The sequence below is a fragment of the Littorina saxatilis genome, linkage group LG15 (genome assembly GCF_037325665.1).
Source record: "Littorina saxatilis isolate snail1 linkage group LG15, US_GU_Lsax_2.0, whole genome shotgun sequence".
NCBI classification, from domain to species: domain Eukaryota; kingdom Metazoa; phylum Mollusca; class Gastropoda; order Littorinimorpha; family Littorinidae; genus Littorina; species Littorina saxatilis.
In genome coordinates this window covers 32577301-32594740 of record NC_090259.1, presented here as the reverse complement: position 1 = coordinate 32594740, position 17440 = coordinate 32577301, and the positions used below count along the sequence as shown (strand labels likewise).

The 17440-nt window shown below is 42.2% G+C and overlaps 2 protein-coding genes and 1 long non-coding RNA gene across 3 annotated transcripts; 2 read left to right on the top strand and 1 right to left on the bottom strand.

The window, feature by feature from the left end:
- Positions 1-498: 498 nt before the first annotated feature.
- Positions 499-17440, top strand: LOC138947992 (small RNA 2'-O-methyltransferase-like). Its single transcript, XM_070319519.1, has 5 exons — positions 499-706; positions 13777-14338; positions 15339-15586; positions 16058-16240; positions 17218-17440. The coding sequence occupies exons 2-5, from the start codon at positions 13823-13825 to the stop codon at positions 17438-17440; spliced, it is 1170 nt and encodes a 389-aa protein (XP_070175620.1). The 5' UTR covers positions 499-706; positions 13777-13822.
- On the top strand, positions 3026-6753 carry LOC138949085 (uncharacterized). The gene is made up of 3 exons (XR_011450161.1): positions 3026-3997; positions 4584-4702; positions 5483-6753. It is a non-coding gene; the product is annotated as an uncharacterized lncRNA (long non-coding RNA).
- Positions 9227-12293, bottom strand: LOC138947993 (uncharacterized). The gene is made up of 2 exons (XM_070319520.1): positions 11602-12293; positions 9227-10615 (listed from the first exon to the last, which is right to left on the bottom strand). The coding sequence occupies exon 2, from the start codon at positions 10292-10294 to the stop codon at positions 9227-9229; it is 1068 nt and encodes a 355-aa protein (XP_070175621.1). The 5' UTR covers positions 10295-10615; positions 11602-12293.

Genomic DNA, 17440 nt, shown 5'->3' with positions numbered 1-17440 from the left:
TTTCCAACCTCGTGTCGAAGTCCACAAAAAGATACGTCTTTCCGGTGAGCAGTACAGTTAGAAACGAGTTTCCCACGTCTCAACAAGGAATTCCTTGTAAAAAAACCCACTATATTCGACGTTAAACCACTAGTATATAGTCTACAAAGCAGAGCAAGTTTTATGAAATCGACATCTTTTGAAAAGGGCCCACTGCTTGCTGTCTCCGACTTACCAAACGCTGTTTGTTTACATTTTCTTGGCGACAGCCATCAACAGGAAAATGACGTAAGGTGATTTCTTTTGATCGCTCTTCTTTTTGGGATGTTTTAAGCGGCAATACAGAACTAACTACAATCACTAAAGTAGCAACACTGTCTCTTAAATAACATCTGTGAGGTATTACTTTAGGACTAGAAAGGTACTTAAGCTGGTTTTAATCCAGCAAATCAAGAAGAAAAATATTTGTCTTTATTAACGTTTGGAGCGGTAACAAAGGCCACGGGAGATTACTCTGCTACTAGTTCCAGGGGCAATCCTCGTTGATTTACTTTCAGTTTCTGTTCCAGAATGTGTGGATTCTTGGCTGTTAAGAAACCTTGCTTGGGAGGACATAAGAAACAGGCGTACGTACGCTTTCGTGTTGTGTTTACTGGCGCAGCGTCTGAAACATGAACTATAATGCCACGTCACCGGATGATTTGATATGAGCCTGTGCCAAAACGTGGTCAGCAAGAAGATACCTTTCAAGAATAATTTCTCTTTATGAAAGCAGCAAGTTACTAATAGCACTACTCCTTCTTAAAGTAAACCCTTCAGAGAGATAGTACAGATAATTTCATCATTTTTTATCAACTGGAAGGTCTTGAAAAGGATATTAGAATGCCCCAAAATGACAAAATCCGACACTTTTGAACAAAATATTTAAGCATAGTAGTTAGTACTGTGTCCTGTGTTACAGTTGACACACAAAAATATCAAGCTTTGTCCTGGCATTATCAAAAAGGTGTGCTACCAGTTATCTTTTAACTGTCAAAAACAGAATCCTAAAACAGTCAAAATGACTATATTAAATTTGCAAAGCTCTCCCTTACAGAAAAGAAAAGTCGCTGCGACCTCGCTGCGACCTCGTTGCGAGGTCGCAGCGATCTAAACACATCGCAGCAACTAGTCGCAGCTGGTCACGGCTAGCCGCGATGTTGGCGCGAGCCTCGCAACAACATCGCGGCTAGCCGCGACCTTGGCGCGAGCCTCGCGACAACATCGCGGCTAGCCGCGACCTTGGCGCGAGCCTCGCGACAACATCGCGGCTAGCTGTGACCCTGGCGCGAGGCTCGCGACAAGAGCGCGGCTAGCTGCGACCATGGTGCAAGGCTCGCGCCAACATCGCGGGTAGCTGCGACCTTGGCGCGAGCCTCGCAACAACATCGCAGGTAGCTGCAACCTTGGCGCGAGCCTCACAACAACATCAAAGTTAGCTGCGACAATTGGCGCGAACCTCGCAACAACATCGCGGGTAGCTGCGACCTTGACGCGAGCCTCGCAGGTAGCTGCGATCTTGGCGTAAGTTTCCGAACAACATCACAGCTAGCCGCGACCTTAATGGAGGCTTTTTCAACATCATATGGAGGGGCCTGCTTATAGAGCGATTATTGTGTCTGACTCTCTGAGTGGCCCTATTTGCAAATATTCTTACCATCTTGGCACAAGAATGAGACATGGTGGCAGCAAATATTATTCAGAAACATAACACTCAGCTTGCTTCATGTTTTAAAAAACTGTATGAAATATGTTTCATATTACAAAGTAAATATTTTCTTTTGTTTTTAAGCAAAAAGTGTATTTTGGCATTAATTCTTCTGTTAAAGGGATGTATAAATCAGCAGCCCGAAATTCTTGTTTGTTTACCAACTGCCAGAGACTTTTATTCTGTAGTTTCACACAAAATGTTGTTGAAGCAAAATTCAAGGCTTAAAGGTCGTCTACATTTCTGCTTTTTTTTCAATAATCTTATGGTTAGATTTCGCTAAAAAGTTATGTCAGATGATGAATGAAGCATGGGGAAATTTTTTTTATCAAAATAAAAATAAATGTAAAAAAAGTTTTTATTTTTGAGAAGTACAGTATAACACTTCCAATGTTTTGATTTCCATGTGGAGAGAGCATGTGTTTTAACTATAAATATCGACCAATCAAATTCATGTCACTATGCTGACAGCCACACCCACACAATCACAGCAACAGTTTGACACAGTGTATTAGAGCGCTGTCCACGATGTTTTGTTAAACGCACGGAATGCATGGTATTTGAGAGGACTTTTGCCCTTGGCATTTGCCAAATAAGGATATCGTACTACGCTGCATTACTTTCATGAATTTTCAATCGGCTACCCTGGCTTCGTCCTTCCTGATCGATGGGGAGTGTATTTTTGATATTTGTAGGGAATAGCTAGACTTAGTATTTGATGCCGATTTCTGTATAAAAATGTAGACAAACACCTTTAAACTCGAGTATTATATTTTCACAAAGATGGTCGCAAACGTTTATATGGCATGTTGCATTTCCATTTAAAAATCAGGTAAAGTGTTATCTTGTGCTTCTTTAAAATTTGGGAGCTAGAAAGTACCATGGTGATGTGTTGCTAACTGCATTAGCTTAGGGAGTTTACTATTGCCCAAGTACTCCTTCTACCCTGAGAGAAGTAGTCCTTGCTATTGCCCATTAAACTCAAAGTGTACAACCAGCCTATATTATAAAGACTTAACAGAAATTATCAGATTCAGAGCATATGACAGCACACGAATGGAATCACTATATATAGCTTGCACACCAACAAACAAGAGAAATTTTAACTGGCAGTGTGACGATCAAACAATTCCATTAAAAAATATAGCTGGAACCCTAGCTGTTTTGTGCTTGGAGTATTCTCAAACAAATTTGGCATATTTATATATTTTCAGGAAAAAAAAGGTGTACTCCATACATTTGACCGTTGCAACATTAAAAAGTTTACCAAAACATTAAACCAAATGCTTCTTTCAATGTGTAATGAGAAAAGCGGTTACCATTGATCAAATGCAGAGTTGTAAAGTTGTTATAATCATTAAACCATACTCTGTATCTGTATCTGTCTGTTACGCTGCACTTGTAGAACAAGTCATCCAGATGTCTGGCATTGTTGCAGCGGAGTGGGGGGTGCGCAGCTGATCGTATTTTTAGACAAACAAGCATACATAGTCTAATAAGGCAATAATTATGTGTTCCCAGGTCTTGATCACAGGCGGAAGGTATCGTCCACTGGTCAAACCTTCTTTGTATCACTTAGCTCCTAGCCGCAATCGGGATTTTTTCCACCCCATTTCAAAGGACCAGACCATGCTGTTTTAAAGGTTATTAGAACCACTAACCGATGACTGAAGGTTAGAGAATGCACCTGAAGATGCCAAAAATGTAAAGAAATTCACCGAATAAAATAAAAAATGTATACCACATCAAAATACATACCATTTTCGTTAGTTAATTTGTGATTACTATGTGATTTTGTATGAATATTTTATTGAAGTACCGTTCAGCCTCACACAGCCTCCGCGCGCTGTGATGCGCAACATTTTTCAGTTCGGTCGTCGTACTTTACGCTCTCTTGCTCCGCGTCAAAGAAACTACAATGGGTGTTTTGAAAGAGCAGAGCTAGCTCTATAATTTCGTATATTTTGAGAACTGGAAAACAAAGTGACCAAAAATTGCGGTTGAAGTTTTCAAAATCAAACTACCGACAACTTAATCACACTGCCAAATGAAATACACCATTCGATTCAGCTCGAAGTTTTCTTTAAACAAGCAAAAAATGAAGTCAGTCCGACATGTGTCCTCCGAGCAAGACGCCCAAAACGAGGCTCGAATAGCTTTGCCTGCAGTTTTGAAAATGGCGCCCGGTGGCTCAAGCCGCGATTACCGACTCAACAAATTCGACCCAAGCATTCTTTTCGTCCGGCACATCGATTCAAGATGTTCTGTTCGGTAAGTTTAGACATATTAAAGTATTGATTGAATGTTTTTAATGGCGGATGTACGAAATGACAGAAGGTATTTTGTACTGAATTTGACGAAGCGGTTCGACTTCGATGGCCTGTCTGTGTTTCAAGCGGAAGGGTTGTGTTTCGAACCGCTTTCGTTTTTTTCTCTAACCCAATAGAATCTAATGACGAAAATAATCATTGACAATGTATCTAAAGATATAAAAAAAAAACCTATTTCTGGTGCATCTACGAAATGAAAACATTGCATATTGTTCCAAAACTGATTTTATTCAGGTCACGTAACTTCTTTTCTTGCACCAGCTGAGTGGAAACCAAAAGTAGAATTCACCAGCTGACTCTGAGAACGTTTTGCGGACTCGCAATGTTTCGCACATGTATGTCGACTTATTTCGTGTGAGAAAACAGATATTACAGATATATTTTTTATAAAATACTGGTAGCTGCTTTTTCATTTATTGAAAATGAAATAACTGACTTTTCTTCTTTGAGTTTGAATGGTGTTTTTCTTTCTGCAGAAGTAGTGTTTGATGTTATTGTTATAACTTACTTTTTGTTCTTTTCTCCAGATGACACACATGCACCAACAACTTGCTAACTATTTTCTTGCCTCTGGCCGTGGCGACCGGGGCTGACAAACAAGGTTTTGCTGCAGTTACAGAGGCAAAGTGGCAAGCCCTCTTCAGTGGTAAGTACTCGGTTGATCACAACTCTTTTTTGTCTTATAGATATGCTTATGTATTTATAAACAGGCTAGCAATCCTTTGCGTCTTTTCTTTATCCACTAAAATTAATTACAAAATAATAATAGACATTGATAATTTGTATTTATTTCTTTGGCTGTCCCTTTTACTATACTGCAGCATAGTTCATGCACTGGTATATTGCTATTTCATATGTTACGTGGATTTCCATTGGTCAATTGGGCAAAACTGAGCTCAGTGCAAAAGTGATATCGACGACATTTCCGTTGATATCAGTTTTGATATCGACGACCTCTTTATTGCTTCCCCACTTCAAAAACAAAAAAACCTAAATTTTAAAACAAACAAATATATATATATAAAAATGTAATTATCCCAGAATTTAGTTGAGCAAGTGACTAAAGACTTTTTGAAAGAAAAAACATTTTGAAAAACTGAAAAGTACAAGAAAAGAGTGAACAAAAAGAAATGATAATCAGAGGGAGGGATATGGAACAGCCAAAACTGAGACAAATACTTTTGTAATTTCTTTACAATAAATACAAAATGTCCCGAGAATTAGCAATATATCTAACATTGACTGACTGTGTGACGATATCTTCTGCTATTGGTCTGTTTCGACAGTGATATCAAAATCTCGACCTCCAGTCTCGATTTTGATATCACTGTCTCAACAGACCATAGCAGAAGATATCATCACACAGTCCGTCAATATTGGGTAATATTATCTTTTGGAACACAGACTGATATTGACTTTTTTTCAGGTCCACTCCTGGTTTGAGAAGCTCTTCCCAGAAGTTACCTTTCCTGTGGATCGGATTGGTGGTGTCATTGATCGCAGGGAGACGCAATTCAAGGAGCGCCTCAGTGGGGAGACAGGAACAACAGCATTTCTTCAGGTTGTCAGAGATCTTGATTCAGAGATGAGATTCCCAAATTTTGACATAAGAGGGTAAAGGAAGTTTGGCCCTTTGCGTTGCCCCTTGTGGGAGTCAGGGGGCTGAAGCTGATGCGTTTTTAGCATTTACATAACAAAAAATTGCTCAGAAATGAGTCTTAGCAGCAGAATATTTTGATTAGAACTTTGGGCATTGTTCATGCATTTCTAGAATGAATCTCACAAATAAACAACAACAGTCACTGAAAATAACATCACACTCACAGACTGACAAACACAAGTGTGCACACAAGGACAAATATGTGGTCAAATGGTCTTTCAACACGCTCTTGCCTCTCTATTTGTAGCCCAGTACTTTATTACACCACGTGCATTGTGCCTACCCCGAACATTCAACTTTTGAACCGAATCTCCAAGACGGATGGAAAGTTTTCGTCCCTTCACTTCGGTAGTTATAATTTCGTCTTTCCACGCCCAAACCCATTTGTTCTTTAGCCCTTTATCAATCTCAGAAGCTAAAGCATGTTCTGTTTCTGCCAACAATCGCATTGACGACGCCATCTTGCTAAAGTGGCTAAAGTCAACAACTAAATCAGCCCATTTAGGAACTTCCGCGATGAAGACACTGATGATGAGGAAAAATTTGTTCCCAAATGGACAGTTCGTACACGGGTCTAAAGTTCATTTCGTAGATTTTTGGTTTTGAGCTCGGCGGAGATTTTTTTGTCGGAGGTATTGTCGGTCCGGACAATCAAAAACCGGTCTAGTCTTTTGGGCGATTCAGTCATTGGCAGGTCAGATTTTTGATAATCAACCTCTACCCCCCCCCCCCCCCTTTTTTTTTTCTCAAGGGATCTGGACGATTCAGGAAAACGGTCCTGGGGATCAACTTTTGAGCAGAATTCCGCGAAAAAATCTCATCTCTGTTGATTTTGTTTCTGATGCACTCAGCCACCTTGGGTTAAGAAGGGGAGAACTTCTTGGAGAGTGCATACACTACTTGGTAGGTATGCAACATATTATGTACTGGTTAGCCTGTAATGTACTGTCTTGATTTCATTTTCGAAATATAGTTTTTCATAATAACTATATCGCTGATAGCTCTACACTTTTACTTTTAGGGTGTATTGCAATTAACTTTGGTGTGATGGGGTGGAGTGGAAGGGGGTTATAGATAGGCCAGGAAGCATAAATGAGACGCCAAGACAGAGGTTGCGATAACGTGACTTTTACTTAACGTACACCAGAAGCAAACACCAGAAAGTTAACACCAGAAAGTTAACACCAGAAAGTTAACACCAGAAAGTTATCACCAGAAAGTTAACACCAGAAAGTTAACACCAGAAAGTTAACACCAGAAAGCAGTGTCTGATGACACATGAAAAGAAAAGAAAACATAATATAAGTACATGGCATAACAAGTAAAACGCATCATTCATACCAATGCATCCTAACCATACATACATTCCACAATAAACATAAACAATACAGCCAAAATCCTGCAGACACAGCATTCCCTGAAAGAGAATCCACAGTGAGTTAAACAACTCCACAACAGCTAATGTCAAGGGAAGTAACCAACATCTTCCCTTAGGCCTAAGCCTTGCATTGGAAAATGCTCTACATAAATTAATCAACTGCATGAACCGCAACTGCAAAATAATTGTTATTATTAAGTATGTTCATCGCCATGAAGACACATTTCATCGAGTTGAATAATAACGACAAGAATAAGAAAGATAACTCATGATACGAGTTCATTACCCAAAATATATATGTCAACCATAATTCCCGTTCATCAATTGTAGGGGTTTCTGCGCCTAAATCGTAAATAGGTAGCTTTACGGGCCAATGGCACGGAGGGCTTAACTGTGGGCTTTTAACCGACTACTACTCAGACTTTACTGATCTCCAGAAATAATATGTGATAAAATGGGGAAAAATGGCAACGATACACATGGGTTACGATACACGCGCGAGTTTTATGTGCTAGACATTATTTAGCCCAGTGGAATGCTAGTACAAAATGTGTATATGTGTTTTCCCCAAACAAAGCCCATTGAACTGGCGGGAAAACGAGAATGAGTCTGCCTTACTTGATTCTCTACGAGTCTTTAGTTTACAAGACTCTAAAACAGCTTTAGAACTACTGGTCATCAAATATTAGAAGTTATCAACGCTCAATTTCAGCGTCAAATCATGAAAGTGATTAGAAACTGATCTAGAAAACACATCTCTCTGATAGATCAAAATGGCGTCATAATGTACATATATGCAAACATCATAGCATCAAATGAATAAAGCAAAAGGAAAGAATACAGCATAAGGAATGAATAAAGCATTTAGTTACTTACAGATTCTCCTCAGTGAACACACTTGCAACAGTAAACACAAGAGCACAGGTATCCGAATCTAACACCACAAGTCGACTGATTACAACTTCGCGACAAATTTGGTCAGCACTTCGACCGTTCACGTCAACCGACACAATCGAGCAGCACACAGCTCAGTATATCACAAATCGTGTTCTCTCCTCTAGCCTAAATGCTCAGTCTTTTAAAAGCTGGTCAACTCCGATTCCCAATAGCCAATAGGAAAGATACCCGGTGTCAGACAACGGGGGGCGTTCTACTTAAGATTGCCTGCCCAATGAAAGGGATCGTTAAAGAGGCAGAAATCGTTACAGAGGTGTCACACACCGGAAATATTACGCACACCGGATAAGGCTCATTATATTACAACCAGTTACAAAGAAGGGGGAGAGGGGTAAGAGACTAAAACCTCTTCTATGATGTTTCCTGTCAAAAGAAATGACACCCACTTGACAATACGCCGTCCAACGATACCCAGACAGTCTGGCGGCACATTACATAACGACCACCTAAATCTGGGATAAGAGGTTAGAAATGCATCCGGTCAAGAGTCTACCCTACGATAGTAAACACACAATCATCCTAGCGGGAGACACAACTTGGGTCAGGGGAAGATAATAGACAGGGGAGGCAACTGAGTCGGGCAGGAGATAATTACACAAAAGACTGGATACGCCACTTGACTACATCCCCCCCAGCTCTATACCAACTGCGTCCTCGCAGGTACAGCGCCTCGGGAATAGCTGAAAATGACATCTATAAATCAAACACAAGTTCACCCAAGTGAAACAACAAATAAAATCAGAAACGGTACCGGATGACACTCACAGTCACCCAACCCATTCATACAAGACACAATACAACAGGCAATCAATAATCATAGTGTACACAGAGTCTCTTAGCAGAGCACGAACAGTCTCACAAATGACACATTGCCCACATGACAGCAGCACATTGTTTTCCTGACTGTTCACAATAGACGCATGGCGGGGTTATGACAGCGGCACACTTATTACTCACACAAATCCGTCTGTTCAAAATGATCAAGTTTATTACAGCACTACTCAGAACGAAGACAGTCTTTCCCGTATTCGGTGCGAGCGGCGAACTACATACACAGCACCTGGAGGAGGGACCAGAGGTTCCGGGTCTCTAGCAAGAGGCTGGTCTTGAACACGTGCTGGAGGTGCCTGGGGATCAGGAACTGGTGCAGGGGCTGCTGGCTGCACCGGAAGAGGCTAGACGGGTGGGGGGAAGACAGGGCGTGCGATGCAGACAGTGCCTCGGTCAGGGAATGTTGGGGTAGCAGGGACTTGGGGTAAAGGGGCAAGATTGAGCATGGAATCCCAAAATGTGACCTGCTGAGTGTCGTGTAGCTGCACGGGGACTGGCAGTGTCACATTCTGATGCTCTTCCTCTGTCTGGCAGCTTTGCTCACGGAGAGGTTGCGTGATGGATGTTGACTGATGACTCACGCGTTTCTCACTTGGCTGTCTCCATGACAGCAGTTGTTCACCTCTATGACGCTTGGTAGGGCACCTGCTCTGTAGATGGCCGTGGCGGTTACAAAGCCAACAACGTGGCTTCGCGGATGGCTTTTGTTGTCGTGAGGCAGCCGGCGGGCGTTGGTGCAAGGCAGCGCGAAGCTCTGCTGACTTGATGGCGAGTTCGCTGACTTGTAATTGCAGGCTGCGTACCTTAGTGCTGCTCTCTGTTGCTTGATGTTGTTGCTTCGTCACCACCTCGAAATCATCCCTCATCCACCTGAGAGCTTCTGCACGGACTGCCGCAAAAGGGACAGCCTCACGCCCTCTCACAAAGCGCAGCAGATCTCGTCGTAGAGGATGCAAAAACAGTCCATGGATGAAATGATCCCGGAGAGCATCATCTGTTAATGTATCAGGAACAACAGAATTAATCTTGACATGCAGAGACTGCAAACTGTGGGCGTATGAAAGAAGGCCCTCCTCTTGTCCCTGGTAGCGCGTGAAGAATGACGAAAGCAGTGAAGAACTGCTGGCGTGGTCTCCAAACGTGTCCTGCAGAATGGTCAGGACTAGGTCAGCCGTAGCGGTCGCCTGAGGGGGGTGCAGGTTGATCTCCTTCTTGGCAGGCCCAGCAAGTGACTGGATCAGCCATTCAGCAGCCTCGCCGCCCAGCGCCTCCAGGTTGAAGTGGGCAATGATGCGACGAGCCTCTGTGACGTAGTCGTCTAGCAGACAGCCATCTTTGCTGCTAGTGAAGAGGGGGAGCCTGGGAGGGGAGAACATCTGCCACTGGGGTCTAGGAACCCCGTCGACCGCCATCTCGGATACGCCGAGTACCTCCTACACTGCTACCCCTGCTTTCTGGTGTTAAACTACGGCGTCTCTACTTCCTGAATCCTGCTCGCAGCGCCAGATGTGATAGGGTGGAGTGGAAGGGGGAAAATAGGTAGGCCAGGAAGCATAAATGAGACGCCAAGACAGAGGTTGCGATAACGTGACTTTTACTTAACGTACACCAGAAGCAAACACCAGAAAGTTAACACCAGAAAGTTAACACCAGAAAGTTAACACCAGAAAGTTAACACCAGAAAGTTAACACCAGAAAGTTAACACCAGAAAGTTAACACCAGAAAGCAGTGTCTGATGACACATGAAAAGAAAAGAAAACATAATATAAGTACATGGCATAACAAGTAAAACGCATCATTCATACCAATGCATCCTAACCATACATACATTCCACAATAAACATAAACAATACAGCCAAAATCCTGCAGACACAGCATTCCCTGAAAGAGAATCCACAGTGAGTTAAACAACTCCACAACAGCTAATGTCAAGGGAAGTAACCAACATCTTCCCTTAGGCCTAAGCCTTGCATTGGAAAATGCTCTACATAAATTAATCAACTGCATGAACCGCAACTGCAAAATAATTGTTATTATTAAGTATGTTCATCGCCATGAAGACACATTTCATCGAGTTGAATAATAACGACAAGAATAAGAAAGATAACTCATGATACGAGTTCATTACCCAAAATATATATGTCAACCATAATTCCCGTTCATCAATTGTAGGGGTTTCTGCGCCTAAATCGTAAATAGGTAGCTTTACGGGCCAATGGCACGGAGGGCTTAACTGTGGGCTTTTAACCGACTACTACTCAGACTTTACTGATCTCCAGAAATAATATGTGATAAAATGGGGAAAAATGGCAACGATACACATGGGTTACGATACACGCGCGAGTTTTATGTGCTAGACATTATTTAGCCCAGTGGAATGCTAGTACAAAATGTGTATATGTGTTTTCCCCAAACAAAGCCCATCGAACTGGCGGGAAAACGAGAATGAGTCTGCCTTACTTGATTCTCTACGAGTCTTTAGTTTACAAGACTCTAAAACAGCTTTAGAACTACTGGTCATCAAATATTAGAAGTTATCAACGCTCAATTTCAGCGTCAAATCATGAAAGTGATTAGAAACTGATCTAGAAAACACATCTCTCTGATAGATCAAAATGGCGTCATAATGTACATATATGCAAACATCATAGCATCAAATGAATAAAGCAAAAGGAAAGAATACAGCATAAGGAATGAATAAAGCATTTAGTTACTTACAGATTCTCCTCAGTGAGCACACTCAGTGAAACGTAAACACAAGAGCACAGGTATCCGAATCTAACACCACAAGTCGACTGATTACAACTTCGCGACAAATTTGGTCAGCACTTCGACCGTTCACGTCAACCGACACAATCGAGCAGCACACAGCTCAGTATATCACAAATCGTGTTCTCTCCTCTAGCCTAAATGCTCAGTCTTTTAAAAGCTGGTCAACTCCGATTCCCAATAGCCAATAGGAAAGATACCCGGTGTCAGACAACGGGGGGCGTTCTACTTAAGATTGCCTGCCCAATGAAAGGGATCGTTAAAGAGGCAGAAATCGTTACAGAGGTGTCACACACCGGAAATATTACGCACACCGGATAAGGCTCATTATATTACAACCAGTTACAAAGAAGGGGGAGAGGGGTAAGAGACTAAAACCTCTTCTATGATGTTTCCTGTCAAAAGAAATGACACCCACTTGACAATACGCCGTCCAACGATACCCAGACAGTCTGGCGGCACATTACATAACGACCACCTAAATCTGGGATAAGAGGTTAGAAAGGAATCCGGTCAAGAGTCTTCCCTACGATAGTAAACACACAATAATCTTAGCGGGAGACACAACTTGGGTCAGGGGAAGATAATAGACAGGGGAGGCAACTGAGTCGGGCAGGAGATAATTACACAAAAAGACTGAATACGCCACTTGGCTACATCCGAAAAAAGGTTAAGCAGCTGTTTATGTTTAAACAAAAAATTACTCACAAGACCTTTAGCTAAACCCATGTGACATTGGTAAAAAAAACCAGCATGAGCGATTGCTAGTGCTGGCGATCTTGTATTTCGGCAAAAAATTGTGAACTCTGATAAACTTGTTCGTCCTGATCGCAGGATACAGCTTGCTCTATTTAATCTGAATTTATGCCAAATGAGCTTTTATTAAATAATTTGAATTTAAACCAATTGTTTGTTTTACATTTGAGAATATGCGTCTGCATGTGTTGAACTGCTTCTGTCTCTAGTCAATTTAGAATGTATGTAGCACAATGGCCTGTCAGTGCGAAAGGATTTGCATGCACCCACAAGCTGGTTGCAGCATTTTTCTGGGAGGGTTTAGGTATATTTTAACTGGGACTTTAAACCATCTAAACAATGTTCAGGGTTTGGTAAAGCATTTCCTCCTGCATAACTGCAGTAAGTTATCACTCATCACTAGGTTGCAGCTCACTTGCTGTGAAATTTGAAGGTCGTTGCTTGATGATTTCATGGACATCGCAGTAAACCGTGACAACTGCACAGGTAGCTGCAGCTGGCTCAAGGAAAGCTTGTACGTGGTAAGAATTTGGAGGACAGGCCAGGGATATCCCGGCTCACCCTGGTCGTTGCTAGCTATAGCTGTGACATGGTCGCGGATATATAGCTGTGACTACCACATATAGGTCCGGGTAATCGCGGCTAGCTGCGAGGTAATCGCGGCTAGCTGCGACCTAATCGCGGCTAGCTGCGACCTAATCGCGGTATATAGCTGTGACTATCAGGAACAGGTCCGGGTTACCGCGGCTAGCTGCGACCTGGTCGCGGCTAGCTGCGACCTGGTCGCGGCTAGCTGTAACCTGCTTGGGTCTATAATAATTCATCGTGGCTTGCCACGACTAGATCGCAGCTAACTGCGACTAGATCACAGCTAGCTGCGACTACATCACAGCTAGCTGCGACTAGATCACGGCAAGCCGCGCAGCATGATCCCAGGAACATCGCGGCTAGCTGTGACCTGGTCGCGGCTAGCTGTGACCTGGTCGCAGCTAGCTGTGACCTGGTCGCGGCTAGCTGTGACCTGGTCGCGGCAAGCTCACAGTAAGGGGTCCAGGACATCGCGGCTAGCTGCTGCTAGGTCGCGGCAAGCTCGCAGGGAACATCGCAGCTAGCCGCGACCTCATCACATCAAGCTCGCGGGTGGGATCTCCATATAAGGAAATATAACTACATCGCAGCTAGCTGCGACTTAGTCGCAGCAAACTTAATTTGCATGGTAAATTACGGCCTCGCAGCGACCTCGCAGCGAGGCTCGCTGCGACCTCGCTGCGAGGCTCGCCACAGGGCCTTTTTTTCTGTAAGGGCTGTTTGCATTCTGAATTTTGCATGTGAATGTCCCAAAATTTCAAGGATCACCTTTTGGCACAGGCTCATATAGGTGTGACTGAGAGAAACCTGAGACAAAAGAAAAGCGATGCTTGCTGTTGCATACCTATGGTACCTGTTGTCAAGTAAGAAGCCTGTCACTCCTGTGGCAGTTCACGAAGAAACTGTGGCTGAATTTGAAGAGAAGAAAGTGTACAAGCCTTTAGCTTACAACGCATTACCACAACAAGAAGGAGATCCAGAAAAATATCCGGCCTTTAATCACTGCGAGTCTGTTGGAGGAAAGACTGATCTTTCAGAATTGTCTGAGGCTCAGAACAATCAGATGCACCATACTATGCACTACGAAAGCTCAGTGACCCAACACGTAACAGGTTGCAGTGATCATGTTGATCATCAGTTGCAGAAAGAAACGACAGAATTGCCAGGTTTGGAAATGAGGAGTTCAGGTGACAGTGTTCATGACCAGACACAGGAGAACACTACAGGGAAAAACCACGGAGAAGAAGAAAGCGTTTCGGGGGGTCCGAAGTTCAGCCCACCAGTGTACATTCAGCGATACAAGCTGGTGAAGAAAATCATGCAGGAGCACACGATTGAATCGGTAAGATGTGATGAAACATTTGATTTCCGTTATTCAATGCAACAAAATGATTGGCTGCGTATATATTCTGCATGCATGGTGCTGTAAACTAAAGTTATTATGTTTGTTTGTTCTAAAAGTATGTGAATTGTGATGGAATCTAATTTGATAAAAAAACAACCAGTTCTACTTAAAGCCTGACCACGTACGTCCTTGAAATCGGGTAAAGAAGCTGCAAATTGCCTCATTGTTTTTGTGCCTGTTTTGGGAGTAGAATTGAAAAACCTAACCTAGGGGAGCAAAGAAAAAAATTGCACCATAACATTAAAGGCACAGTACGCCTCCCGTAAACCATCACAGATATTGTCAGGCTTTTACACACAGTACAAACACCCTTTCATTGACACACTCACCGCTTTTGAACATCCTAGGTGCCCTACGTAAAGAGCGAGCAATTTTCAAAGAATTCATATTGCATATTTTTGTCTAATAACAAAATCGGACGGTGTGTTTTGGCGCTATAGACCTAACTTTTAAAATCTAGATAATAAATTGACAGCTTGTTACACAAACATTCTTAAATCATAAAAGAATTCTTTTTTCATCAAGACAAGATCAGTACAATTCGAAGTTTTGAAAGTTTGGAAAAAGAAAAGCCTAGAAGCAGGGTCACGCAAGGTCGTGGGTCTTGTAGCAGACGACGGTAATGCCTATCGCCAGTTCCTCTGAACAGTCGAAAGACATCGCTAGAATTCGTGTGAATCACAGCCGTGAGTGTTTAAATAAAAGGGTGTTTGTACTGTGTGTAAAAGCCTGACAGTATCTGTGATGGTTTACGGGTAGCTTACTGTGCCTTTAAGAGCAAGAATCAAAGAAATTACAGACATTTGAAATGCACACAAAAGAGACAAAGAGTATAAGTAGGGAATGTGAATTGCAATTCTGTTTGGGTAATATATATATATAAACATGTATACATGTATATATCTTTCACTGATAATTGATTTCCATTGATTTTCAGATGGTGGACTTTGGGAGCAATGACTGCAAGATCACGCGCTGGTTGAAAGACGTTGAAACTTTGACGAACCTATCCCTTGTTGACATCGACGGAGAGACTTTACGCTCCAGCATCAACATGGTGAAGCCCCTGAACTGTGAGTTCATCATACGACGCCAATATCCGCTGACAGTGAAGGTGCTGGAAGGCAATGCTGGAGAGCTGGATGGCAGAGTTGCTGGGTGCCAGGCTGCATCCCTGGTGGAAGTGTAAGAACGTTTGTGCATACATGTAGTTTGAATTTAAAATTGATTCATTTTTTTGGGTAATATAGTTTTAAAGAATTGCAATTTTTTGTTTGTTTTTTGTTTTGTTTATTTAGATCATTGTTGGCATGAAGTGTTGATCAATGTGTGTTTTCTTCTCTGCCTTTTGTTTGTTTTCTTTATAGATGTCTATCTCTTTGTCTGTCTTTATTTTCTCTGCTTTCTTTTTCTTCTATGTGTGTTTGTGTGTGTGTGTGTTTTGATCTGTCTGTGTCTTTTTACAAGTATTGATTTGTTACGCAGGCTGCTTGTGCTTGTTTTATGTGTGGTATTCAACTCTTCAACAAACTTCCTCATGGCGTAATTGTCTTTGGATTAGTGTTTAGTTTAATTTTTTTAATTTTGTTTTTTTGTTTTGTTAGAATGCTCTGCCTGTATCTTTTTCTGATTTGGAGCTGTCTGCATCTTGCGCAGGGTTGAACACTTGGAACCGGACGTCCTGAAGCAGGTGACACACTGTGTCTTTGGACGATTGCGGCCACCCCTTGTAGTAGTGACCACTCCTAACGCTGACTTCAACATTCTCTTTCCAAACTTCACAGGCTTCAGGCACTGGGACCACAAGTTTGAGTGGACGAGAGAAGAGTTCCACCACTGGTACAAATATTTTAAGTTTTTATGGTTTTAGAATACACTGGAACCCTTCTTTTAAGACCTCCAACAATCTGAGGAAATCAGGTCTTAAAAAGGAGGGAGTCTTAAAATGGAGGTACATTTACTAAGGTTATGCAGACTGGAACCTCCCTTTTATAAGACCTCCCAATTTAAGACTTCCATCTTTTTAAGACCTTATTGTTTCAAGATCTTCTGTTCACGATCTCTGCAAATTTACCTCCATTTTAAGACACCCTCTTGGTTAAGACCTGATTTTCACAGACTTTTGGTCTTAAAACGTGGGCTCTGCCTTAGAAATATTCTTAAAAATAACCAGATGTATTACATTAATGTGAAAAGACGTTTCCCGGAAACAACTCTGTCAGGATTTTCAAGCAATTTTTGTAGAAGAGTTGCTCCCCGCTTTGGTGACCAACAAATTTACATGTGGACAGCCAGTTAAAACTACCAATGGCAGCGAATAACTGACTCCAATGTGTAATTGTTTTGCAGTGCCTGCTCGATAAGACTCCATTTCTTTTAAAAACATGTACACATCAGAGGTTATGATTTGTTGGGGCAATAATTGTTTACCCGGAGTCAGATCTCTGATAGTTATGACAGTGTGTTTTACCTGAGATGATAAGTTTCGCTTGAGGTCATGTGGGTTTAGGAAACACACGGGCTCTGCAATCACTGCATGCAGGCCATCGCCAGTTAATCGTGGCTCTGATGTGTAGATCTTCGAAAGTAAGAGGCATCATATCGAGCGGACACTGCATTAAGAACATACACATGTTTCGGAGTCAGGTATTTCCATGACATGCTGGTTTTAACTGGTCGACTACATGTTATTGTTATGTTGCCGTAACTGGACATCAATAAAGCGGGGCACATCTCTTCCACAACGCTTAGAAATCCTGACAGAGTTATTTCCAAAACTCGTCTTTTGAGATTGCTGAATATCTTTGTTGTTTCAGGTGTGAGTGTATCTGCACACAGCACGGTTATTCAGTCAGCTACACCGGTGTTGGAGATGCTCCGGTGGGTATGAGTCACTTGGGATTCTGCTCTCAGGTGGGAATCTTCACCAAGGTCTCTGGGAAACCAGGGGAAAGTACTGATGAAGAAGTCTACAAACTTGTAAGTGAGCGTTTATGTCATATGTGTGGTGTGTGTGTGTGTGTGTGTGTTAACTCATAA

Bases quoted from the DNA above. Each gene is read 5' to 3' on its own strand.
- LOC138947993 (XM_070319520.1), bottom strand. From the start codon at position 10,294: ATGGCGGTCGACGGGGTTCCTAGACCCCAGTGGCAGATGTTCTCCCCT.
- LOC138947992 (XM_070319519.1), top strand. From the start codon at position 13,823: ATGCTTGCTGTTGCATACCTATGGTACCTGTTGTCAAGTAAGAAGCCT. The intron at 14,339-15,338 runs GTAAGATGTGAT...ATTGATTTTCAG, and splicing joins AGGAGCACACGATTGAATCG to ATGGTGGACTTTGGGAGCAA. The intron at 16,241-17,217 runs GTACAAATATTT...TTGTTGTTTCAG, and splicing joins AGAGAAGAGTTCCACCACTG to GTGTGAGTGTATCTGCACAC.